Here is a 27680-nt window from a genome sequence, read left to right as displayed (position 1 = left end):
CCCAGAGCGAACAGTCAGAGTTCAGGAGACCCAGGGGCACAGCGCTTGCCTGAGACCTGAACCAATGACCTCACAGTTTCCAGTAAGTTCTACAGAATGGGGCTGGGATTCTCATGAGGATAGTGACTTAGAAATACTTCTCTTAAGCAACTAAAAACTTGAAATTTGAACATTAGAAATGTTTCCTCAGAGCAATCTGGTTCTGGGTTTTTTGTTCCTAACCTTCTTAAGCTACAGAGTCAGAGGGAAATAGAACCTCTCTGTAACAGTCATCAAATCCAAGTGACAGTACAATGAGCAGGTGAGACATTGAACAGAGCTATCTTCCTGAATAAGATCAAAGAACTAAAATGAAAAGGGTATTTTGGTTGTTGTTGCCTTTTTGTCTGTTTGTTTGAGGCCAGTGACAAGACATGGGAAGAGACAGAAAAGGGCAACATCCTGAAGATCACAGTTCTGGCTCTGCTTTTGTTTTCTTTTTGGTTTATATGATCAAAGGCAATTTGTTTAATCTTTCTAACCGCTGCTTCTTTATCTATAGCTAGGTATTTGTCTAAGCTTTAGAGTATTGGTATGAAGCTTCATCTACCTACAGACTGCTTCAAAGCACATGGTGTTTATTACACACTCAGTAAATACTAGCCATGATTAAATAATCATAGAGACATAGATTTGGTGTTACTGGGGTGAAGGGGAGGAAGTTGTCTCAGGAGAGTGACCTTTACCGACAACAGAAGACCTCAGCTGTCCTTAAGGTGCACTGCTGTGCATGGTGCACTAGAAATGAGAACGTTGTTGGGTGAACATCACTGTGGCACCCTATAGGGGACTCTAAGTGGTAGTCACCTGACACTTCCTCTCTCAAACATGGCTTCCCATGTGTGAAACCAGCTACCTTGGAATGGGGCAGTGCTTTGATAGAAAAGAAATAATCTATAGATAGCATAAACACTAAGTACCCAGTTTGGGGGTCTTCTGAACTCAACCTTGGCCCCTCTGAGCTTTAGTATCCATATAAGGGTTAAATTAAACACAAGTTCTGTTTGAGATGGGAGCCAATAAGAGGTTCTCAAACTAATACTCTTGGTCAAGTAGAGGTGGCTCATGTTTGTAATCCTAGCTACTTAGAAGGCTGAGATTTGAGAATTACAGTTCTAAGCCAGCCTAGGCAGGAAAGTCCATGAGACTTTTATCTTCAGTTAACCAGCAAAAAGTTCGGAGTGGAGCTTTGGCTCAAGTGGTAGAGTATCAGTCTGGAATGCACAAGCTGAAGGATAGCATCTGAGCCCTGAGTTCATGCCTTAGTGCTAGCACATACTACCTAAATAACGAGGTAACTCACTAAACAAATAAAATGGGTACTCTTGGGATGATTGTTTTCTTCCACTTTATAAGCTATAAACGCTTTAGAAACAAGTATGTTACCAGAGAAAATGACATTTGGGCTTTTTGATGAAGAATAATCCTCAAACAGCTTGTTGTAAACACATTGCTGCAAAGTACATCACCCAAAGCTAATCTCTCCTGCACAGCCATGTGACCAGAGTACTGAGCTGAGCTTCTTTCTAGGCTAGATGCTTCATGCAGGGGAACAAGAAGCTGAGTATCACACGCATGGGTGGCTGCAAGGGAGAACCACTCATTCCTCATTCTGCAAACAGTAAAATCCTCAAGTTAGAAGGAAGCGCATGAATTTAACACAAAAGTTGCAGGAGCAATATTCTTTTCCATGGTGCCCATGGTTTAGGGAGATCGGCAGTACTTTCAGTGGTGATCCTTCTTCCTCATACAGAACTTCTCATGAGGAAACCAAATCCTTTGGCCTCTGTAGCTTGGCTTCTTGTCCATGGTCTGGTCAGAGTGGAGTGTGCCCATCCCAAGTACCAGTTTCTTTAAAAGCCACCCTGAGACGTCCCTGAAAAGCTGAAGTTTGCACAAATAATCCCCATAGCTATTATGCAGAACATCTTAAGGGAGGAAATCTTTCCCTAAGAGATGTGATTTGTAGGGACAAACCTTTGTTCTGAAAATACTCATCACAGGCTTCTAACAACCTTAAAGTAAGCTTTATCTTAAGACTTTTGTCTCTGTTGAGATATATATATATATATATATGTGTGTGTATACTTACATACATATATATCACATGCATTTACCAAATGTGTATATGTAATATGTCATATACACATGCTATATCATATATAATATATTAAAAATTTTGAGTTGATATATGTGCATAAGTGTATGTATATATATATATATATATATTAATTATACAGTTTATAGTGGTTTATTCTTTGGGTGGAATGAATGAATGAGTTGGTTCTAAGGTCTTGGAGAAGTAAGGGGAGGAGGGAGCTCACTGCCACAGGTAGCTGGAAACAGGCTCTCCACTTTTTCTATTGCCTCCCCCAGTGCCCTGACACCCCCCTTTGCAGGGCATTACCAACTTATGGCAGAAGTTCACCAATGCCATCCTAATGTGTAAACTTCACCATCCTGGGGTCCTAGACCTGTGGGCATCCCTTTCATCATCCACCACGTCGGATTTGAGCATCCATCCCATGGCAACTTCAGTCTCCAGGGTCAGACAGTCCTGACCCCACCCCCACCCGTGGGTGTGGAGAATAGCTTCTTTCAAGCTTCCTCTCAGCCAACAAAGTTTTCTTAGATGGATTTGACCCATGACCTCCTGCCCTTTACCCTGTTCTGGTCTGGCCACTCCCTGGGGTTCTCCAGTGACAGAAGAACAGACAAAGGCTGGGAGGTCCAGAGACGGCAGCTCCTAAAGTCTTCTCTGCACCTCACAGACCACCAGCTTGGTGAGCACAATCTGTTCCAACCTGTCGTTATTATGGACACCATCAACCCCCAGGGTGGGAAGAAACACAGCAAAGAAGGGAGAGAGAAGGCGACTATGGGTATTTCTGAGTCCTGTCCGGACACTCAGTGCTCAGCAAGACATTAACCAATGTGTAATCTTCTTTCTGACAGGTGAGAACAGCCAGAATGGAAACCAAATCTCTGAAGAATGCAGGTACCTTAGGGACATAAATAATTTCAGAAGAAAAAACAACAACAACAACAAAAGCTTCCTATCAAACATGCTGACCAAACTTCCTTAAGCTAACTGGGATATCAATGATGGTTTCCATGAGGATGATGGGTGGCTTTGGGAGGGGGACAATGAACAATTCTTGGTTTGAAGACTATGACAAAAACTGCTAGATTCACTTCATCATTTTCCAAGAACTGACCTGCCTTGAAATTAACCATGTCCTGATTTTCCTGGGCCAAGTGTTCCAATTGTGGCTGAAGACTGTGTTAGTAGCACTTTTTAAAATTGTATGATCTGGTAAGATTTGATATCTATATTCACTCAGGAAATACTCGCCATAACCAAGATAGTAAAGGTATCCATGACTCTCAACTGTCTTCTTATGTAATTCTTTCCTGACATTTCTAATCCCACTCCCTTTTGCTTTCTGTTCCTCTTTGGATTTGCTCGAGTTTTACATAATGGAATCATATAGTATGCACTAACTCCTTCTACTCCACATCTTTTTTTGAGAGTTACCCAGGGTTTTCTCTGTATCCATAGTTTGCCTTGCTATTAAGTATTATACATTATATGGAGGTATCATAATTGCCTGATTCATTCACTGTGGACAATTGTCTAGCTTGTTTCCAGTCTTTATCCATTCTAAAGAAAGGTGACAGGAACACATATACATACTTTTGCAAAATAATATATACCTTTTCCCTAGAGTACAACGGTTGGGTCATATGGTGGCAATAATGTTTAACTTACTTCAAATTTATTTGTTTGATATGTTTTAGAAATCTTTAATGAAATCTAATTGTCATGCATAGGGCAACCTACTGGAGTCAACAATTTGATAAGTTCTGATGTTCATGTATACTTTTAAACGCCCCACCCAAATCAAAATCATGAACCTGTCTCTCAACCTCATCTTGATCTCTTTCCCCCTGCTCTTCCCTGCCTGCATGCATCCCCAGACAACCTCTCATCTGCGCCCTCTCTCTTTCTCTCGCTCTCACTCTCTCCCTCCCTGTCTCCCTGCCTCCCTCCCTTCTCCCTTCACGTATTTTAGAGTTGTTATGTAAATATAATCATGCAGTGTGCAGGTGGGTCTGGATTTCTTCACACAGAAATTTGAAATTGGTCTATGCTACAAGCAGCCATGGTTCGTGTCTTTAGTTTCTTGTGTATATGTTATTGCATGGGTGTGTCACAGTGTATTAATTTGTTTGCCTGTTGATAAACATCTGGGCTACTTCTAGTCTTTTTAGCTATTACCAGAGAAGCTGTTGGGAAAGCTTGCAATAAGCCTGTGTGGGTTTATTTCTGGATTCTCGGTTCTATACATCAGCCTGTAGCTCTGTCTTAGCCAGAGCCACTTTCTTCTTACAGCTCTGTAATAAGTTTTGAAATTGGGAAGTTTGAGCACTCCAGCCTTATCCTTCTTAAGGAGCTTTAAGCTATTCAAGACTATTTGAAATTCTGTGGGAATTAGTTTCTTCATTTCTGAAAAAAAATCATCAGTATTTTGATAGAAATTGCATTGAATCTGTAGATTGCCATATGGTAATACTGACATACTAAATTCTCCAGTTCCTGCTGATGAGATAGCTTTCCTTATATGCTTCTTATTGTCTTTTTCGGGAATAGTTGTGGTTTCCTATACACCAGGTCCTTCAGATGGGTGAAATTCATCCTCGTGTATTTTATTTGGGGTATGCTATTGTAAGTGGGAATACTTTCTCAAATGTATTTTCTAATTATTTGTTGTTGGCTTATACAAATGACTAATTTTGCGTTGACTTCCTAATTTTTCTTGTTTTTCTGTGGCTCTTTGAGATTTTCCTCTATGTAGGTTCATGTTATCTGTGAATCTAGTTTTACTTCTTCCTTCCAACTGGGAGGTCTTTTATCCGTTCTTTCTTCCTTATTTGCTCTAGATACAGATTCTAATGCAACGCAATGGTAAGGGTGACAGTCACTACTTATTTATTGCTCCTGACCTTAGTGTGAAGATAGTCATTCTGAGGTGACATTCACAGATCATTTTTCAAAGGTAGAGACGTTGTGTTAGGTTCAGGAAGTTTCTTTCTCTTCCTACTTTGTCAAGTATTTTTGACAGCAAGAGTAATGCTGGTCCCATAAAATGAGTTGGTAACTGCTCCCTCCTCTTTAATTTTTGCAAGATATTGTGTATAGTTGGCATTATTTCTTCCTTATACATTTGATACCAACTAGTACAACCATTTGAGATGAAGTTTTCCTTATATGACAGTTTTTTGGGGGTTTTGTTTGTTTGTGATGGTACTGGGACTTGAACTCAAAGCCTGAACACAGTCCTTGGGCTTTCTCAAGGCTAGCGAGCCACCTCGTGAGTCATAGCACTGCTTCCAGCTTTTTCTGCGTATGTGGTACTGAAGAATTGAACCCAGGGTTCCATAAATGCTAGGCGAGCACTCTACTACGAGACCATCCTCCTGACCATCCTTATATGACAGTTTTTAAAACTGTGGTTCCAGTTTTAAAAACAGTTTTCAGGGTATTTGAATGGTCTATTCTTTCTTCAGTGACATATTAGTGTTATTTCAAGAAAGCTTTCAGTTTCATCTAAATTGTACTTTTTCTGTCACTTGGGTTTGAACTCAAGGCTTTAAGCGTACTTGAAAGGTGCTTTACCATCTCTAGCCCTGCTTTCTACTTTTTATCATTATACATTATGATGATTAGCTTATATTAGTTATATTTTTTGCTGGTTATTTTGAAGATAGAGTCTCTTCCTGGACTGATCTTGAACTATGATTTCCCCATATCTCAGCTTTCTGAGTAGCTAGCACCCAGGTCAAGTTGAAATGAAGTTGTTCATAATATTGCTCTATTATCACTGTATTATAAGTACAAACTATAGTTGCTCTTTGATCCTTACATGTATTTTTTGCTGTTGTCCTGCTAGGTAGAAATTTGTTCACATCATTGATGTTTCCAAAGGGTCAGCTTTTGGTTTCACCAATTTTTTTTCTCTTTTATTTTTTGTTTTCTAGTTCACTGAATTCCATTTGGATTTTATTTTCTTCCTTTTAGACTTACTCATTCTCTTTCTTCTAGTTTCTTAAATTGCTTTGGAGCTTTTTTTTTGCCAGTCCTGGGGCTTGAACTCAGGGCCTAAGCATTGTCCTTGGCCTTTCTCAAGGCTAGAGCTCTACCACTTGAGCCTCAGCACCACATCTGGCTTTTCCTATGTATGTGGTACCCAGGAAATGAACCTGGGCCTTCATTCATGCTAGGCAAACACTCTATCACTAGGCCAAACTCCCGGCCCTGAAGCTTTTTATTTTTTCATATATTCTTTTTTGCAATTAATAGAAGGGTTACATTATATTCACCAGATAGAAGGTGCATTACTTCACATACATTGATACCCTTTCTCATATCTTGGTTCCCATTTCCCTCCCCCCACCCTCGCCCCTCATTTTGTTTTCCTCCCTTCCCTATCTGACTTCAAATAACCAAATACACATATATACAATATATCCAATAACCAGGTGAAATACTGTAACAATATGAGACAGCAAAGGAAATGAGAGATACCATAGTACATTAAGAACAACAATCACTCATTATATGGCTTTTGTTTCTATATTCTGGAGGTCCTTTTATTTAGCCTGAAGCTTTTTTTAATGTAGGCATTTGGTGTAATAAATTGTCCCCTAAGTATTCATTAATGGCACACATAAGTTCTGACACATTGTAGATTAATTTTTATCTGGGTCAAAAAACTTTCTGTATTATCCTTGGGCTTCTTCTCTGAGCCAAGCATGACTTATGTCAGGAATATTGGAACTCTTTTTACTGATTTCTAATATGATTGGATATTTGTTCTCTAAGAATATAATTTGTACAAGTTGTATAAATTGACTGCAAATTGTTTTATAGCCCAAAATATAATCTATCTTGGTAAATGTGGCTGGTGATGAGAAGAAGGAAGTCTTTTATTTGGAGTATGGACACACATTCCCAGTTTTATTCTGTTCTTCTGGCGTGAATTGTGGTATGAATGTCAGTCATGTTAGGTTGTTGGTGGACAACATCTGATGCTTCCTTGTTCTTAAGAGAGTTATTGAGAGAGGAACACTTCAGTGTTCAGCTATAATGTTGGATATGACTATTTCTCTTTGTAGTTCTGTTAGGTTTCCCTTCATGTATTTTGGAGCTCCAAGTTCAATATTGTATACTATTCCACTTTTTCTTACTTGCATTGTTTCTGACAAGAAATTTCACACCATGGTTCTGAATGTATCTTATGTGTTTTTGCTGACTGCTTTAAAAAAAATATTCTCATTATCCTTAAGTAGTTTGTTTTTGTTTTTGCCAGTCCTGGACTTGAGCTCAGGGCCTGAGCACTGTCCTTGGCCTTTCTCAAGGCTAGAGCTCTACCACTTGAGCCTCAGCAGCACTTCTGGCTTTTTTCTATGTATGTGGCACCAAGGAACAGAACCAGGGTCTTCGTGCATGCTAGGCAAGCACTCTACCACTAGGCCAAACTCCTGGCCCCCTTAAGTAGTTTTACAAAGGGGTTTCAAGATGTCAGTTTGGGAATACAATGCCTCTTCCTCTGTCAGCCCTTTATTCTTCTCCCTCTCTCCCAACCCCACTCCTCAATTTTCCTAGTTCAATTTTCACTTACATATACTGAGTATTGTGACTATTCTCCCATCTTTCCTCTCTCCATTTATCTATCTACTCCTCTTGCTGCTTTTAAGATGTTTTTCATTTGATTGTGATGTATCTTGGTGTGCTTCTCATTACGTACCTTCATGCATTTAGAGTTCACAGAATCTCTAAGCTTAGCATTTATAATGTTTTTATAAGTAAATAATATTTTTAGCATTATTTCTTCAAATGTTTTCCTGTTCCCCCCCTCACTTTAAGAAATTTCAGGTACTTGTATTTTAGGGCACATGAAATTGTCCACAGCGCACTGTACTGGTGTTCTTATGTTCTTGGATTCATTCTGTCAATTTGCCCATTCCTATTGTTATACCTTCAAGTGTACTAATCTTTTCTTTTACCATGTTCGGTCTGCTGTTTCTCCCCTCTCATGTTTTCCCTTTGAGACATTACAGTTTTTGTCTCTAAACGTTCAGGCTCTTTCCTATTTTGTATTGTTTTCTAACTTCCTGAAACTATAATTGATGGTAACAGTTTCAACAACCTTCTCTGCCAGTTCTAGCATCTGTGTTTATTCTAGGTCTGTTTGATTGACTGATCTTGTTATTAGATATCAAGGTTTTTTTTTTTTTTGCCTCTTCTGCATGCCTTGTATCTTTGACTGCTTGTCAGACATTGCACATTTGACTCTGTTTATTCCTATAAATCTCAAGCTTTGTTCTAGATGAATTAGGTTTCTTGGAAACAACTCCATTCTTTTAGGATTTTTAAAAAATGATTTGTTAGGTGTGTCTGACACAGTCCAGAGTCTAGGGCTAATTATTCCTCACTACTGAGCAAAGCCTTCCTGTTTTCTCTACCTAGCATCCCATAAATTGTAAGTTTTTTCCAGTATCGTTGGAGGGAAGAGGTACTTTTTCTGGCCCTCTGAGAACAGCTGAATACTGTTTAATCCTTTTCTCATTTTTCCCTAGCTTCAGATAATTTCAGAAAACATGCATCAATCAATATTTTTGAATATTTTAGAAGGACCATGTGCATTTCCTTTTGGCTTAGCCAACAACAGCAAAACAACCTGCTGTTGAAAACAAGGTAGCAAAGATGGTTAAGTGGCCTCTCAATTGTCTGTAAATGTAGGAATTCAAGGCAGTTTCTAGTTTGTATTTTCTGCACTGTCTACAAGAAATGTGCGTTACTATCCCTATTTAGAAAAACATACTGTGGTTAAAATAATTTTTGAAAGCTTGCTTGTATTTTCATATTTCTAGGTTGTAGGGTTTGCCCTTGGCTTTGGAAAGGCAGGGCTTAGTGACTTAAACCTTCTCTATTGAGGGACACTGGTCACTCACACCTGTAATCCTAGCTGCTGAGGAGGCTGAGATCTGAAGATCCTGGTCCAAAGCCAGCCCAGGCAAAAAAAAGTGCATGTAGCCATTATTTAACCAGTAAAAATCTGGAGGTGTGACAGCTCAAGAGCACCAGCTTTGAGCAAAACAGCCAAGGCTCCCTAAGTTCAAGCTCTAGTGCCAGCACAAACAACCAACTTCTCTACTAAAGTAAAAACAGAATCAGTATTCTAGACCACCGTTGATGAGATCATTATGCTAGTATTCACTGAGACATTCGAGTGAGGCAGCAATCTTGACCTTCCCTACCTCTCCAATTTCTGCACATTTCCCTCAGCAAGAGAAACATTTGTACCACCTATGGGTGTTTTTCTTCTTGTGATATGGTGTGTGTTAGTAGTAGTAACTGAGCTTGAATTTTAGAATCTTGAACTTTTGGTGTTTTTGCTCAAGGCTGGCACTCTACCACTTAAACCGCACCCCCATATCTGGCTATTTTTTTTCTGGTTCACTGGGGATAAGGGTTTCATGGACTTTTCTGCCCAAGGTGGCTTCAAATGACAATCCTTACCTCTTAGCATTCTGAGCAGCTGGGATTACAGGCATGAGCTACCAGCATTCAGCTACCATCTTGTTGCGTTTATTTAACAAACTGAAGAACAATGCAGTAGCAATGGGAATCAGGAATGTGTGCCACAAATAGAGAACAGAGTCAGGCAGGTGAAAGAAAGTGTTTTACCACCTCATTGGAAGGAAAGACCTAGCTGTAGTCCTTCACTTTAGACCTATGTTCTGGGGAGAACCATTGTAGATGTTCTGCTCAGTAACTAAAACATCTGAAGACTTTCCAGAGATCAATTATGTATTTGAAGCAGTTCTATTCTTAAATTTACAAGGGAACACACTGAATCTTATCCGTTTTCTTTTATTAGGCAAATCATTTACATTTTATTATGATAATGAAGTCTATAAACAAGATTACTTTATTAAGTCACCACCTCCCCAGCTTTTCTTCTCGGCAGTAAGTATTCACTACAGCTTAACAAGCCTCCCACCAGCTCTTAAGGGTATTAAAAGTTTTTTTTCTTTTTCTTCCTTAGAGATTTAACAGACATGTAAAATCTTTTAATTTTTCAGAACTCTTGGAAAAAGCGTTTCTTTATCCTGTCAAAGAGTGGAGAAAAGGGCCTGAGTCTTTCTTATTACAAAGACCATCAGCCCCGAGGTTCCATCCAAATTGATCGGTGTGTATGTGAGCAAGAAAATGTTTATATCATGAAAATTTAAATTTACATTGACAGAGAGAATCAAGAGCTTCAAACTTACTATAATTATATCTGTAAGAGAAATAAAATAATGAGCACTTTGGGCAAAGGATAGTAAAATATTTATCTTACATTGTATGTTGTAGTTGGTTAAGTCTTTAATTAATAAGCATTTAGTTAAAGACTTTGGTTCATTTAATTTATGGATAAAATGGAGAAGATGAAATTACTATTTTATAATGCCACGATGGAGTTTAAGAAACATTTAGGTTTTTAAAAAAAAAATCTTCCCTTTAGAAAATTATGTACAAAAATTTGGAAAAGATTATTTCTGAATAATCCAACTCAAACAGGACCTTTTGGATTAGATTTCTGGGCAGAAGCAAGGATTTTCAATTAGGGGTGAGTCAGATCTAAAACCCAATTTATTCTCTAAAATGGAAATAAAACAATTAATAATTACCAGCAGCATAACTCCAATGATTGGACAGTCTTCAAAACGTGGCTCAAGCAGATCTTAAGCTTTATTCCATTTGACTCTTAATATAAAATATGAGTCATTTTTCATCCTAATCTGGTATATATATATATATATATATATATATATATCCATTTCGCACTTTGTTTTTGTACCTCACAGAAGTTCCAGGATAGAAGTTGGAATAAGTAGCCAAGAAAGGATGCAATCTGTGCAGAAGATGTTTAAATGCCACCCTGAGGAGGTGATGTCCATAGGAACATCCAGCAGGAACTACTTCCTCATTGGCCATGACAGGTGGGTTAAATGGTGACACAAAATACCCCAAAGCAAGCCCAGAAATTGGACACTGTAGAGTAATAAACATGGAGAAACATAACAGAAGCATGAAGCATTGAAACAGAATCCCCGAGATAAGGAATCCAGATGTTGACAAGGCCAACACTAAGGACGCCCCAAACCTCCCTTGTAACTGTTGTTGGTCCTTTCGATTGTGACAGCACAACTCCAGCCACTGCATGGTGTTCTCCTGTGTCCCTATCTCTAATCCAAATTTCCCTTTTTATAAGGACACCAGTTACACTGGACTAGGATCCAACTCTATTCCAGTGTGACCTCAACTAATTATATCTTCAGGAATCCTCTTTTCCAAATAAGGTCATGTACTGAGGACTGGGAACTGGGACTGGATTGTGTATATTCTGGTAGTGGGACAATGATACAACTCAATCCACAATAGTCTCTAACATCCCATATACATTCGGCACAAACCAAAGTCAATATGGAAATACTTCTACAAGCTACACGTTTCAAGGAAGAGCTATAGTTACCTCTAAGAGTCTTCAGGTTTTTTGTTTGTGTTTTTGTTTTGTTGTTGATGATTTGGGGATTGAACTCAGGGCTTCGGTGCAGTCCCTGAGCCTGTTTGCGCTCAAGGATTGCACTCTACCACTTGAGCCATAGCATCACTTCCGGCTTTTAAGAGGTTAATTGGAAAAGAGAGTCTCATGGGGACTTTTCAGCCTGGGCTAGCTTTGAACTGCAGTCCTCAGATCTCAGACTCCTGGGTAGCTAGGATTACAAGTAGGAGCCACCCCAGTAGGTATCCAGCTGAGAGTCTTCAATTTTAAGTGGGGCTCCTAGAGCTAGCCAATGTGCCTAGTGGATTCTCCACACCTGCTTATCTGTGAGGTAGGCTAGCAGGCAGAGGGAGGCTGGGCAGAAGAGGCAGTTGGTACTGAACCTAAAGCATGAAGTACCTGATCTGTTCAGATCAAGCCCCCAACCCAAAGTTCTCTGTGAATATTTATATGAGTCAACTGAAAAGATGGGATTTTTTTCCTCTTACATTATTTTTTACTAGTGGATCTCATTTAATGCAAAAATGGCTTTCCTTACATTATTTCACGGATGTATATAACATACTTTGATTATATTCATCTCCTTGGGCCTGTCCTCCTTCTGATCCCCTTTCTTTTCCCAACTAGTTCCCTTGCTGTTTTCTTGTCTTCCTTTTTAATAAATCCAGATCCCATATATAAGAATATATATATATATATATATATATCTCACCAATGTTTCTTCTAAGCCTGGCATATTGTGTTTAGCATGATGACTTCTAGTTTCATTCTCCTTTGTGGACAAATAAAATTCCATTGTGTACACGTACCTCATTTTCTTTGCCCATTCATCCGTTGCCTGGCACACAGGCTGATTCTGTAACAAGGCTATTGTGAATAGTGATGAGATAAACATGGGAGTGCACAAAAGTGACTATACTCAATGTTGTTTTGGTTTGTGTTTCTTTAAATGGCTCAATGTATTTAAATGGATTGAATCTTTTTTTCATGTGTTTATTGGTCATTTATAAAAAGACAGAGTTTATAAATGCATTCTACCCTTCTCCATCAACACACACATACTGTGTGGAGTAAGGTACCCTGAGAGACTTGCACAAAAATGGTATGTACAGGTTGCTTAAGAACACAATACACACTGAATGTTAAAGCCCACCCCCCAAAACCTTTTGAATATTCCTATTAGTTTTTAGTTCTCCTTCCATTTTTCAGCAGCTTTCCTCTGCAGAGAGGCATAAAGGTTAATTTTAGATTGTGAATGTGGAGGTGGTGAGAAGCCAGTGGGCCATTTAAACTGCTTGGGGAAGGAAAAAAAAATAATAAAACAATCTACTTCTCTGGTAGCTGCTTCCACAATCTGTTCTAACTGAATTAAAAGAATTCTTCTCTGGTTCAAAATGGGCACAGGTGTGTTCGCTGCCACATGCCGGCTGAGAGTTTCTTTCTATCAACAGAGAGAAGATCAAAGATTGGGTTTCCTTCATGATATCTTTTTGCTGGGATGATGCCCCACTGGATATGAAGGTAACTCTATGTTACTAATGATATTACAGGATGCCTGAACACAACTCACTTTTCATGGGAACAATAGTAGCTCTTTCTTTCTTCTTAGTAACTGGCATTAATACAGGGAAGAAGTAAAAATGGAGATGTAGGCCCTTTCTACCTTTTATGACTAATAAAAGGGAAAAATACTAGTTTTGTGCTTTGTGAGAGAACTAAAATACAGAAATTTGATTCTCACTATTGTGATAGAGTGAAAGTGGTGGAAATTTTTAATAAGAGTTAGAATGAAAGTATTTTCCCATCATTGTTATTCAATGACTAAGCTTTCAAATGACTAAGCCTATGGTGGTTTCTGTAAAAAAAAAAAAGCGCTCATTTTAATATAATGTCTCTTTTGTTTCAGGCCTAGTAAACTTTGAGGTTTTAATTTACTTCATAATGGGCTTTGTTAGTTTATCCATTTTCTTTCTTCCAGTAAACCTTTAAAATTTGTCTCTAGATGTCTTTACTGATATGTTTTCTAAGTTGTTTCATGCTTATAGCAAAAAGCAAAAGCCAGCTTAGCACTGGTGGCCTAGTCTTATAATTTTAGCTACCCTGAAGGCTGAGATCTAAATATCACAGTTCCAAGGTAGCCCAAGCAGACAAATCTGGCAGACTCTTACCCCCAATTAACTAGTGAAAAGCTGAGAGTAGAGGTGTAGCTCAAATAGTACAACTCCAGCCTTGAGCATAGAAGCCAACCAAGAGAGTGAGAGGTACTGAGTTCAAGTACTAGCACAAAATTAAAAAAAAAAATCAAAAGAGGTTAGAGGCAGGTTCAGGTGGTAGTTGCTAGCCAATAAGTGAATGCAGCGGATAATGAGTTCAAGTCCTGCTCTCAGACCAAAAACAAAACAAAGAACAGTAAAAATAAAGGTATCAGAGCAAGGTCTGTTTCCAAGTAGACTCAATGATGAGAACAGACAAGACAGCGTAGAGTGCAGATACAGACACAAAGGAGAAGATGGGCTGTGGGAGACTCCGAGGGGCTCTCAAGGCTGGGCTGCACATCCTCAGGGCTCTGAGAGTGAGCAAGAGACCTACTCACAAGACCAATGCACATCTTTGTGAGATGAGCTACCTGGAAGACCTGCTGTGAAAACCTGTGGGAAGGCCTTGGAGGCAGGAAGCTCACAGGGATGGGGGGAAGGGAGGGTTGTTGCTTCATTGGACACAGGAGACCTATTGTGTCCTGATCACTCCATTTCTCTTTCCTGCCTAGGAGAAGCATTCAGTGGGTGAAAGAAGGCCCATTTCAGACCCCAGCCCTCTCTTTGGTTTTTTCAGCACATCGGAGGCTGTGGACCTTACTTCGCCAAGGACCAGCCTTCCAGCTATGGTAACCAGAGTCACCTCCTTCTCGCATAGGACCCTAAACCTGGGAGTTCTACCAATTGGCAGTTGGCTTTGACCTTGCCCACCTTTCTCAAAGCCTAAAGCAGCAGAAGAAAGCTTCCTAACCCTAACATGTATGCAGTTTCCACACCACATGGATACTTTACCATTGCACCATTATTTTAAAATACACCCATTCCACTTGAATGCTCTAGACAGGCTGAGGCCCCTCAGCTAAACCAAACCTTTCCTTCCTTTCCCACACAGGACACAGATTTCATCCACAGAAAGATTCCCCAAACACAGCTTTGTTTCTTTTTCCACTGTCTGTGCTCCTTAGGCGTAGGGTGGGCCTTATTAACTTCCTTCTCTCTCCTTGATCAGTCTCGCTTCTTCGTGTAGATGTGGCTCACTTCACCATGAGAAGAAACCCACTGAAGAAATACAAAGTACAATATCATATACCTGCCCTGTGAGAGACTGCTCATCTCTCTGGGGTTTGTGATGTTTCTAAATTTGAGTAGTAGCAATAAACAGGCTGAGTGGTTTTGCTTTTCTGCACACATATTCTTTTTTCCCCTCTGAGATCTAGTCATTGACTTTCCCCTCTCTGTGTTTACCATGCACATGTAATGAAGCATGGCCTCTTCTTTTATCCAGTTGGTAGTTCTCCAACTATTTTAAAAGCTTTTCCTAGCATGTCAGATTCACCAGGCCAAATACCCCATTTCAGTTATCCATTTAGAGTAGAATTGGTGGTGTGGAAGAAGGCTGAGAAGGTTAATCCTTTCCAGCAAATGCCTTTTCCTTTTCACTCATGAGCATTCTTTCTCTGCCAGTGCTATGGTGAGTGCCGGTTTTGCCTTTTTCCACCATGTATTTAGATTTCAGTGAGTTTTCAATCCACTAATGTGAAGGGTATTGCTTGCTTTGCTGGGTTTTGTGGTTGTTGTTCAGCGGGGACTCTTCCCTAATCCCAACTCAGCTCCATCTGGCTCCATGAATGCCTTTGTGTTTTCTCAGCTGCTGTAAATAGAGTACCACAGACTAGTTTCTAAATAAAGCAAATTTATTCCTCATAGCACTAGAGGTTAAGATGTCCAAGATTGAGGGGATCTTATCTTTTGAGGGGCCTTCCTGCTGCATCATAACATGCAAACGAGTGAGCAAGTGAGTGAGACAAAGAGAAAACTAGAACTAATCCTTTTATCAGAGAATCATTCTCATAGTGCCAGCATTTATGCATTCCTAGGGCATAGCCCTCACACTTGATCATCTCTTAGGGCCCAACATGTTAATACAGCTAGCAGCAATTACATTTCCATGTAAAGTCAGTGGGGATAGTCAAACAATAGACATAGAAAAAATATGAATAGCACTGCATCATAAATTGAAAATTTCACAAGGTGAAAATATACTAAATACACCTGTCCGATTGAACATCACAGCTTAGCAACATGGTGCAATATAGAGTGTCCGGTGTTTCCCACTGTAATTACAGGGCTGACTGGGAACAGGGGCTCCCATTTTCTGTCTAGTCTCATATGAAAGTATCATACTGCAATTAATATTGTAAGTCCAGGATAAGACCAAACTTACAAACTTAAGGTATGATTTCTTCTGAGTGCGTATTATTTTTGTGCCCCCATAGAATTGATAAAATGTAAGTCGAGCCATCATAAGTTGAGGATCATCTATATTTCTATTTTACTTTAAATTCATGCTTCACAGGCTTCTGAGAAAGCATTCAAGGTCTTTTTAAAATCCCTCTGCCATACGGTATTGTTCTTGAGAGAATTAAATTGTACTTATGACAGTTCTTCTGCATACAAAGCAGGTACATTGGTAGAATATTTTGTGTCTACCAAGGGAGGGAAGATAATAACTAATTAGTTGCACCTATATCACCTTGAAGCCTATAATTCATGCTTTCACATGATCAGTACTACCTAATTGCACTGCTATGGAAACAGTAGAAGTGTGAGCAAAACACAAAGGAAGAATCCTGAACAGGAAGAGGAAAGTTGCTGTGATAGGCTAATTTCTCAGATGGCAATGGGTGTTAACTGAAAAAAGATGGGGGTTGGGAAACCTGGCACAGCTTAGTGACTTAGAATGCCACCCACTTTCTGAGTTACAGCTCCAAACAGTAGAACAAGGGGAAAAAATCTAATTACTGTGCACAAATCATCAGAGATGGCCTGCAGTCAAGAGGCAAGTTCAAGTTGTATGGACTTCTGAATGGAACCTTGGGAGATTCTCTGCTCTTGTCAATCCTACTAATTTATTATGGCTTGTTTTTTTTTCTTTGGGGAAAAAAGGAAATGATTTCGTTCTTCTCTCTCTCTTTTACTCAGTATTTAATGGAAAAACCTTCTTCAGGAATCAAACAAGCTTCGCTTCCGCATGATTTCTTGCCAGAGTCCACACAAGATGGAGAAGAGGAGAGTTATTATCTTAGTCCACGCAGCATTCTTTCAGAGGTTACCCCTCTCACTCATTAATCATGTATTTCCCACACAGAAGCCTACTGGGCCCTGCACACAGTCTGTAATATAGTAAGCCAGGGTCAGGGTACAAAGGTACATCTGACACAGATAGATGACAGGCTCATGGTTCTGACACTTAACTAGAAGCCAAGCTAAGACAGAAGGCCTCCACTCTGAAGAGATATTTGTGTGGTACCCTGGGGTGCACTGGGTGTGGGATCTGTGTGAGCAAATTCCCAGAGAGAAGAACAGAAAAGGCCTTTGACCTTACTTGATGGGCAACATTTAGTCTTGAATAGTTGACTTGGGAAGTTTTCCACATTCTAGATATTTTTTAAGAGAAAGGTCCTTGAGTGATAAAGTGTGTGGTGGATCAATCAGCTACGATCCATTCTGAGTGAGTGCTAGGCACAATATAGGCCTGGGCATGGAGGCTATAGTAATGAACCTGACCTTGCAGCTCCTATGTGCTAAGAGACAAAATGCTCTGGAAGCTTCTGAACTAATAGAAGACTTTCTCCACTGTGAGCAGGCAGGAAAGGTTTCAAAGATTAAATGGACTTTAACATGTGTATAGTGAATTATCCAGTGAGGCTGCAGTTCTGGGGATGTGCATGGCACAAAAGGGAATAAAAGCAATCAAGCCAGACCATAATGGATCTTAAATACGAAGTTTGGCTTCACCTGTGGGCAAAATAGGGCCAATGGTGCCTCCTTGATGTAAGAAGTGACAAAATCCAGGGTCAGGGGTGTGGCCTAGTGGTGGAGTGCTTACCTAGCATGCATGAATACCCAGGCTCGATTCCTTGGTATCACATACATAGGAAAAAAGCTGGAAGCGGTGCTGAGGCTCAAGTGGTAGAGCTCTAGACTTGAGAAAGTTCAAGGACAGTGCTCAGGTCCTGAGCTCAAGCCCAGGACTGGGGAAAAAAAAGAAGTAGCAAAATCCAGATGGTCTTGCAGGCTTATTAACCAAGTGGCTGTAGCTAATAAATGCACATGTGGAATGTAAGTGGACACTGGAAGATAACATTGTGGGAGAGCCTGCACCGTCTCCCAAGTTGGGAGTTTCTACTAGTGCTCACATGTGTTCACTTAGAGAAGTATTCTAGGGTCAAGTCAGTTATGGTAGGGCTAAATTATGAGTAAGTTAAAGAAGCATTTTGATAGCATGATTCTCATAGACTTTAATGTGCAGTGACAAGTTTTTAAATAGCCAAGTGATATACAACACCCAGAATTTCCTAGGCTCATTTGAAAGCACCTTCTTTTATCAAAAATAATTTCATATTAGGGTTCCCTGGGACTACTAATGGATCAGGTTGAGCATTAGTTGCAAACTAGCCATTGCTAGGTACTGTGGAAGATATCAGATAAAACTGTGCAAACCTGTGCATTGGTGGCTCATACTTGTAATCCTAGCTACTCAGGAGGCTGAGATCTATGGATTGTAGTTCAAAGCCAGCCCAGGCAGGAGTGGGATTCTAATCTCTATTAACTCTAGTAACTACCAGAATACCAGAAGTGGAGCTGTGGTGCAAAGTGGTGGAGTGTTATCCTTGAGCAAAATTACTCAGGAACAGTGCCTAGGCCCTGAGGTCAAGCCCCACAATCAACAAACAAACAAACACCTGTGCAATAGAAAAATCAGAGTCCTGGGCAGGGAGGTGGTGGAACTCTAGCCAAGACTGAACACAAGTTCATGGGTAGAAGGGAGAAGGGATGTTCCAGATGAAGAAAACAGCACGAATGTGGGAGACCTGCGGGATTCTGAAACAGCCTTGGTTGGGACTAAGACTGTGCAAGGGCAGAGGCTTGTTGAATGTTTAACAAAGGCAGAAGTTTCTAGGTCTCTCACTGATCTTGAAGTAATTCGCGCCTGAACCCAGCTTCACATAGTGTCTAATTTATGACCCAGCCAGCTGCCATGATTCTGTAGTAGAACCCAATAAGGAAAGGGTCTACCCTCTGGTTAAACAGAGGGAAAATTCCAGTGTAACCAAATGGAATATCTGCTTGGAGTGTGAAAATCCCACAAGATGAATACACCTTTACTTTGCCAGGAGGTTTGCTGGCGTAGTCTCATGTAGTAAGATCAGTTGCTATTTCCTGGAAGCAGCCATAGTCTATCCAGTGGGAGATGTACTTACTACTTTGTGCCCAGTGTATTAGTGTTATGGGTACCTGGATGACACACTTGCATCCTTACAACGATTTCATTCTCTTCAGTTAAACAAGATTGTTGAATCCAATGATCCTGGTGATACCACTGAACCCAGAAGTCCAGATCAGGTCTCCAAGAAAACTGAATGCCATTACATGACAATGAAATCCTAGTAAGTAACCTACTGTTCAGAAAGTTACTGCCAATTGTGTGTGTGTGTGTGTGTGTGTGTGTGTGTGTGTGTGTGTGTGTGTGTGCTGTGTGCACTTGAACTGAAACCTTGTACTCTTCCTCAGATTTTTCATACAAGGCTGGTACTTTTCCACTTCTGGCTTCTTTCATTTATTAGATATAAGAATTTTACGGGGCCAAGAGTTTGACCTAGTGGTAAGAGTGCCTGCCTAGCATGCATGAAGACCCAGGTTCAATTCCTCAGTACCACATACATAGAAAAAGCCAGAAGTGGTGCAGTGGCTCAGGGTAGAACACTAGCCTTGAGGAAAGCCCAAGGACAGTGCTCAGGCCCTGAGCTCAAGCCCAGGACTGGGAAAAAAAAAAGAATTTTATGAACTTCTATTTTATTTTATTTTCTACTTCATTGTGATTTTTCTTTTTCTTTTTCCTTTTCATTATCTTTTTTTGTCAGTCGTGGGGGACTTGAACTCTGGGCCTGGGCACTGTTTCTGAGCTCTTCAGCTCAATTCTAGTGCTCTACCACTTTGAGCTACAGCGCCCCTTCCAGTTTTGTAGTGATTAAATGGAGATAAGGGTCTTATTTATTTTCATGCCTGGACTGGCTTTGAACCCTGATCCTCAGATCTCTGCCCTCTAAGTAGTTAGGATTATAGTCATGAGCCAATTAATTTTTAATAGTTGACAAGTTGATGCAAACATTATCACAGATTGCATTCAATGTGTTAATATAAGTCAAGTATCTTTTATTTCAGATTTTGTTCACATTTTAGAATATTTACATAAACATAATGACATGTCTTCAGAATAGAACTCAAATCTAAGCATCATAATTCATTTATGTTTCATATGTACTTTGCATACATAGCCTGAAGATAATTTTGTAGTTTATTATTAGTAGCTTTGAGTATGGAAAAAGTTGTACTATAAATTTTCTACTTGTAGCAGTATATTAACACACAAAATTTGTGTTTGGGAGTATTTTGGATTTTGGATTCATGGATGAAGAATGTTCAACTGTAATCTCAATAATAATGGAAAGTGGCAATGGTTTGTCCACATATAAGAAACCATTTGTGATATTCTCAGGGCATTTTCTGCCTAGGGGAATTGCTTTCTGTTTTGTTTTATTTCTCTCACACTCTCACTCTGTTCTCCAAACCCTATGAAGGGTTATTCTGATTTCATAACCATTTTTAGGAGATTGTTAGATTTGATCCTAACTGTGGCTGTGATTCTTATGGTTGGACAACCTTTAAGACCTTGTTTGCTTTCACATGGCTGTTAGTGACTGAAATCTGACACGCACAATGGAAAGTTGTAAATAGGCATGCTAAAAAAATAGAATTTGTTTTAACTTCTCTAGCTTTTTCAAAGAAACACCCCTTTCATCTACTGCTTGCCAAGAGGAATCCCAGATCTTTCCAGAGGCCCAGAATGGGGAGCTTCACTTGGAAGACCAGGAATCAGGAAGTAACTCGTATCTCTCACTGGCCAATCCAGAAGCACAGACCACAAATGAGAAAAAGGGGTGTGCCTCACTAACTGTTGTGAAATTGTCTATATTACTCAAGTAAATATCTAATCTATAAAATTCTGTGGGCCCTGAGAAAGCAAAAGAAGCTTCTGACTTTTACTTTGAATCTAAAAATTTTGAAGATATTCCTAAAAATCTCTAGTCTAGCCAGGAATCTGAACAGATTCTCCCTATCATTGATGTAGTAAAGACAGTGAATGAATAGAGATCTCCCTTGAACTGAGTAGTATGAATATGGAAACTGTCATGATTAATATAACTGAGGAGGGTGCTACCTACGGCTTTCATAGGATTGTTGTGATTTTAGTACTCTCCACATCCATTTCTTTAAATTCATTCTTAGCAGAGCAGTATGCAAACTGACCTGAAGTAGGCGAATATATAACCTATGTCATCCAGAGGTGTCTTCCCTGGTCCTCATCTGCCATTCACTGCTCTTCCCAGGAGGGGTGAAGAAAGACAGGAAGGAGTCATTTAAACTGTGAAAGTCATGCCATATACTAACTTACTGTCTCTGTTCCTTCTTGAGTAGATTTTTGTTTTCATATTTCTAAGTCAATAGTTTTCACTGAAAGGATGTTCAAAATGCTTTCCCTTCAGTAACATCCTTGATGAGAGCCAAGTGGAGATGCTGCATTTGTTCCTTTCTCCTCCTGATATCATAAACTACCTTGCTCTCGTTGAAGCTGCAGGACGGATATGGTAGGTGGGAGTTTGGACTGACACTGACTAGCAATGACAGTAAAAGAGAAACAGAACACTTATATCTGTATGTGTATGTATACTTCTTGATTTCAGAGCCTCTTGCACTTGCTTGGCTTTTTTTTTTTTTGCTCTTGGCTGGTGCTCTACCACTTGAACCATAGCTTTCCTTACAGTTTTTTTGCTGATTAGTTGGAAATAAGCATTTCACATGGTTTTTTTGAATTGCAACCCTCAGATCTCAGCCTCCTGAGTTGCTACAATGACAGGTGCCTGCCCAGTTATAAAGCCCTATATTTAATATTACTACCTGGGGACTTGGGCTTTTATATTCTCACAGAAAGATCTTTGAGGCAAAAAGCAGAGTATTTATTGTCCAAGGTGGGTAAGTCCCCAAAGTCCAGGAAAAAGTACCCTTATTTCTTATTTGTCAAAGGTCAGGAGAAGTAGACAGAGATCGCATACACTCCAGGCCACCCTTCCCAGTCACTGCATAATGGATATGTGGTGAATAAAAGAAGTGAGTGAAATCAACAAGAATCAAGGGACTAAAAGAAAAAGGCATCCCACAGCCTAAGATCTCTAGACAGGAGCTCAAAACCTCTTGTCAGGGACTTCAACACAGAAGACCAGGGGCAGAGGTTCCTTAACATAACCACTGTTTACTTGATTCTACATTTTTTTACACAATGTGGTAAAGGAGGATGACACACACTTCAATTCCAGCACCCAGGGGCTGGAGGCAGGATAATTAAACAAGGCCAACCTGGGCTATCTTGTGCGTTTCAGGCTACTTTTGATTACTTAGCAAGATGACATCTTAAAAACAAAAGTAATCAAAAAAGATTCTAATTGTATTTTTTATTTAAAGTCTTTTAGTGTAAAGGAAATGTTATGCATTAGTTATCTTCTAAGTTCTCAGTTGGCAGGGACCATAACCTCTCGTATTTTTAAAAACTCTCCATAAATCTAACATTGAATGGCTTATATGGTATTGCTTCTCTGTGATGAGGCTTGGTCATTATCTCTTATCATTCATTTGTGTGTTCATTAAATATTCAGTGTATAATCTTATGCTCTTATGGAGCTATGGGATTGTAAAAAAAATTTTTTTTTTAATGAAACGGAACAACAATGTGTTCTCCCTGGGTCACATAGCCTGGTGAAAAGGAGTGCCATGTGAACGTGTGAACATACATTTGATGTTACTTCAAATTACTGTAAACAAGGTACTGTTGGAATACAGTATGAGTCCTTGAGTCCTAAGGCAAGGAAGGCAGATGATTATAGCCAAGGAAGTAGATGGTGCGGGCGGGGGGGGGGGGGGGACAGGCAGGAGCTACTTCGGGCTTCACAAATTTGGTACGATTGGAGTAAGGTTTTGGAAGAGTTAAGCAACCATGGTAAAGGGCAGAGGGAATGATACTCGCAACAGAAAAAGGATGGATGGTGTGTGGCAGCTCAGCTCAGAGGGAGGAGAGACCCTCCAGAGCCCATCCTTGCCCTATTCTCCTCTGTGAACTCAGTCTCACCCCACTGTTGGATATTGTATTCCCACTGCAGTGTGGCTCGGTGGGAGGGCCCCCCACATCTGGGATGCTTGTTCTACCATGGAGATCACATCTTGGCTGTGAATGACCTGAAACCCCAGAACATGGAGGAGGTGTCTTTGTTTCTCACACGGTCCATCCAGAGGGAGGTGAGTCCTGTTGATCAGCCTTGGTCAGAATAATTCAGTGCCAGAAAGCTAGAGATCAAGGTCATAAAGAGAGTAGTCTGCAAAGTAGTTGGGATACCAATGAAACTCTTCTTTTCAAATGAAGTAGTGTTTGGAGAGAGCCCAAGATAAGGAGAGAGCACTGCGTTGTTGATTCCAGATGCAACTCCATGTGGCAAATGGAGCTGGTGATGAGCCAGACTGGCTCCTGAATGAGTTGTAATGCAACTCTTTGAACTAGTTTCTCTTCAGTTGCTGGGGGACTGGATGAGATAATATGCTGCAGGGTGTTTGTGATGTGACTGCATGTGTCAGAAGCTCTGTGTGGTTGTGCTGCTCTTGGCCAGGCAACACTGGGTGGGCTTTTCTGTTCAAATATCTCTTCTGTCATCTTTGAAATTGACATCTCCCTGCTTTCCTCATGGACTCACTATTATTAAAAAGAATGGGGAATCTTATATTTTTATATATTTTTGGTGGTACTGGGGTTTGAACCCAGGCCCTCACACTTGTTTGGCTGATGTTGCACTCTTCCAGTTACTTGGCTTTTTGCTGGTTAATTTGGAGATGGAGTCTCATGGGCTTTTTGGCCTGGGCCAACTTTTAACTTTGCACCTCTGGATCTCAGTCTCCTGAGCGGGATTACAGATAAGAGCCATCGGTACTGAACAGGCTATTACACCTATTACAGTCTTCATATTGCTCAATCCTTCCTGGCATACTTTCAGTGCCAGCTAGCCCTGGAACTTTGGGAAAGTCCCTTCCGTGTCTGGGCTTAAGTTTCTTAAAACGAAAGAGTCCATTTTCAGACTGTCCCTCAAACATCTCTCTGGGATGGGAGTGAAGATTAAGGAGTTGGTCTACATATATCATTTACTTTTTTATAAACCAGGTACATTAAAATATTGGACCATTCTGTTAGTGTTCTTAAAAAATAGTTCCTTGACTTGAAATGTGTGAAAATCACTGTACTAAGTGGTCTTATTTCCAGTTCTAAGTTTATGATTATGTATTAAAGATCTATATTATATATATATGTATATATATCTGGAGTATGTCTTGTCGCTTCTTCATAACCCTGCTTGCTAGACAAATTGTATAATTCCTACTAAGTTCAGTAAGAATGAATAATATTGTCTGAGATATGGAAGTAGGGAATGGCAGATCAAAAATACATTCATTCACTCGCTCATGTATTCATTCATTCATTTACTTACTTGCTCATAATTCACTCCTTTAATTTAGTCACTCACTCATTTACTTATTACTTATTGAATATATCAATTTATGCAGGATACTACCTTATATTCTACAGCTACAGAAAAAAAATGGTCTCAACTTGAGCTTTAGGAGTTCAAAGATTAGTGGATATAAACAGGCAATAGAGGAAGACTGAAGTAAAACTTCCAAGAAAAGTCAACTCATGACTGGTGCTTTATTGCTTGAGCTACTTGAACGTATCTGAAGACTAGATAGGAATTTGAATGTGGAAAAGAGTGCGCTTTTAGGGACAAAGTCCAATGATCATTCAATACCTGTCATACATACTTTTGCCCAAAAGCCATCCTGGGGCCAAGTAGTCAAAGATAACTATCTGTTCCCTATTGAAAGCTCTTCACCAGTACGCTGAACCAGAGGCCAAGAGAAGAGATTTGGCTAGAGCAGATACTGGAACTCTACCTGGGTGTGGCTGCCTGCACCGTCATATGTCTGCCTATCTAGACCAGAGACTCACTCAGCACTGGCAGGGTCTGAATTTTTCATAGCTCATTCTATCTCCCCTCTTCTATGTGAGAATAACTTCTAGACACTCTGAAGGACTGTAGGGTGCTGGTAACATGACTTCCCTTCCCCGCCATTCCTGTCTTTTTCCTTTTATGTGAAAATAGCTATCCAGTCCTCATAATACTCAAACACTAGAAGGAAAAGACATTAATGAGACTGCACATCTCATTTACTTTTTGCCCAGGCTTCTGAGTATCTGGATTCAGTTTCCTGTTCTTAAAGTACCTAAGCCTGATCCATGGTTCTTCCTGGTAGGTTATAGTTGTGAGAGATGAGAAGTCAGGCTGGGAGTGGGAAAGGGACAGTGAAGAGAGAAACTGTAGGGGTGTTTAGAGGGGAGGGAAGGGCTCAGGGCAGAGGAACTCATTGAACTTTTGATTTCCTCTGTTTTGTCTGAGGCTGATTCTGACCAGTTATCTCCCATGAATTCCTTGTTTTCAAACAGTCCTTTTAATTCTTAGTGCCACTGGCCTCCTGTGAGCCAGGACTGGCGTTCTCTGGAACCTTCCCTAGAGGCTCACACTGGTAGATGCCAGGAAATAAAAATCCCATCATCTCCCTGGGTATTCCTGTCATCTTTCTCTGGCCTGTGGTAGTTGATCATAGGAGTTTGAAAGAGGGCGGATTGAAAACCAATGCTCTTAAATTATCTTCAGTCATTAAATTACTTCTTTTCTCTTGTTTCAGAAAATAAAACTCACTATTGGCCGGATTCCCAACTCACAGAAATTCCATGCTGCAACCTGTGCCTGCCCCTTAAAATACCAAGCGGTTCCATCCATCTTACAAGATAAGAGAGAACTTGACAGAGCACCAAAGAGGACACCTGCCATCAAGAAAGGCCAACTGCAAGGATCAGGAGAGTAGACAGCCAGACCCATGGCAGCAGGAGGGCAGTGCCAGGGATAGAGTGGGTGAACTCTCATCTCTCAATCTGGGACAAGCCAGCATACGTCTACATCACTGCACCTGTGACTTATAATGGCAGTGACTGTTCCCTCTTTGACTGTTGCACTGGGGCCCTATGAGATAATGACTAAGGAACACTGTCAACAGAAGGCCTTATTATCTGAGACTTTGTCTCAAATACCCACCACTGACAGAGATTGGGTAATTCCCTGTCTAATTGGTAACACTGTGTGTTCTGTGAGGTCATAGTCCACACACTGACTTTGTTGTTAGGGAATGTTCACTTGGAACTACTCAGTCCAGAAGACAAGATTTCCCAAAGATGTGAGATCCTACCAGCCTTTGCAAACACTTCCTGTGACCTATCACCTCAGAAGCCATCCAGATAGGCCAAGAAGCCTCTAGGACTCAAATAGCTCTGTTTTATTAAAGACATAGTAACTAGTTTAGAAGTTGAAAAGCAGTTTCAGGTCATATCTGGTAAAGATCTGTTTGCTTCCCAAGTAACAAGAGATCTAAACAGCACTTAAATATGAATGTTCTTACTGATTGGTAAAATAAGAAATTGATCCTGGAAGACCAAAAGAATTGATGCTTGTTTTGTTGTTGTTGTTGTTTTTTATAGTCAGGAAAGCAAAGGCAGAAAGTGAAAGCACGAATCAGGTCTGGGAATATTCGAGCAAAGGTGGCTTCCCAGCTTGGCTCCAATTCCATACCTATTTAGCAACAAAGCAGGGAATCTATGTTGGAAATGAACTTTACAACTCAGAGGGGAATGGGGCTGGGAGGGGAAAAAGTGGGAAAAAACAGTAATACTGTTCAAAAAGAAATTTACTCATTATTATGTAACTGTACTCGCTCCATATATAACCTTTACAATTAATTTTAAGTTAAAAAAACAAGTATCTTGACCCTCACCTTATATTTGGATTTAGATTAGAAAAGACCTTCAGCAACCAGGAAAGTGATTGAAATATATTTCATGTACCTGCCCTATTTAAGGTTCCGTCTCTCCTAGAAATGCATCCTGCAGAAATACAAAAGCACATAAAACAAAAAAGCTTCCTGTCATACTGAAACAATATAATCATAATTTAGAGATTACTTAATTTGATGTAACATCATTAAACATACCAGCATGTATAAATTACAGAAAATATGCGTAATATATTAAAGCTGCAAGAAAGACAAGTTGCAATTGCCACATTTTTCTAAACATCAGCTTTATCAGTAGAAGTGTATATAAGATCTCCCCACAGCCCTGGTTAGGAGACAGTTACCTGATGTCCTTGTGTAGACACTTTATCAGTTATCACACTGCTGCCTTGCAACCAAATTTTTATTTCCTTAAGTTTAGAGAAATACACATTAAATTGTCAATAATAATTATCTCTGTGAAGTATCACCTGCTTGTCCCTGACATTTTCTGAAAGGCTGAAAATTGTCTTTTCTTTTTGCTATGAAAATGAAAACCTATCTGCAATGTGGTAAATAAACAAATAAGAACATCCACACCTATAGGGGTGTAGGGGTGTGTGTGTGTGTGTGTGTGTGTGTGTGTGTGTGTGTGTGTGTGTGTGTGCATGCTGATCGTGAGACTTGAACTCAGGGCCTGGGTGCTGTCCCTTTGCTTTTTCACTCAAGTTTA

The 27680-nt window shown here is 40.0% G+C and overlaps 1 protein-coding gene across 1 annotated transcript; it reads left to right on the top strand.

Annotated features, from left to right (window-relative positions):
* Plekhs1 (pleckstrin homology domain containing S1) lies at positions 1 to 26826 on the top strand. The gene is made up of 13 exons (XM_090346893.1): positions 1 to 82; positions 2995 to 3037; positions 9987 to 10075; positions 10192 to 10298; positions 10960 to 11094; positions 13109 to 13178; positions 14425 to 14541; positions 16895 to 17020; positions 19256 to 19362; positions 20749 to 20913; positions 21520 to 21621; positions 23185 to 23320; positions 25811 to 26826. Exons 1-13 carry the CDS (start codon positions 65 to 67, stop codon positions 25988 to 25990), a joined length of 1395 nt encoding a protein of 464 aa, XP_090203019.1. The 5' UTR covers positions 1 to 64; the 3' UTR covers positions 25991 to 26826.
* The last annotated feature ends 854 nt before the right edge of the window (positions 26827 to 27680 follow it).

The sequence above is a fragment of the Megascapheus bottae genome, chromosome 15 (genome assembly GCF_031878675.1).
Source record: "Megascapheus bottae isolate mThoBot1 chromosome 15, mThoBot2.hap1, whole genome shotgun sequence".
Taxonomy (NCBI): domain Eukaryota; kingdom Metazoa; phylum Chordata; class Mammalia; order Rodentia; family Geomyidae; genus Megascapheus; species Megascapheus bottae.
This window is presented reverse-complemented; position numbering and strand designations above follow the sequence as displayed.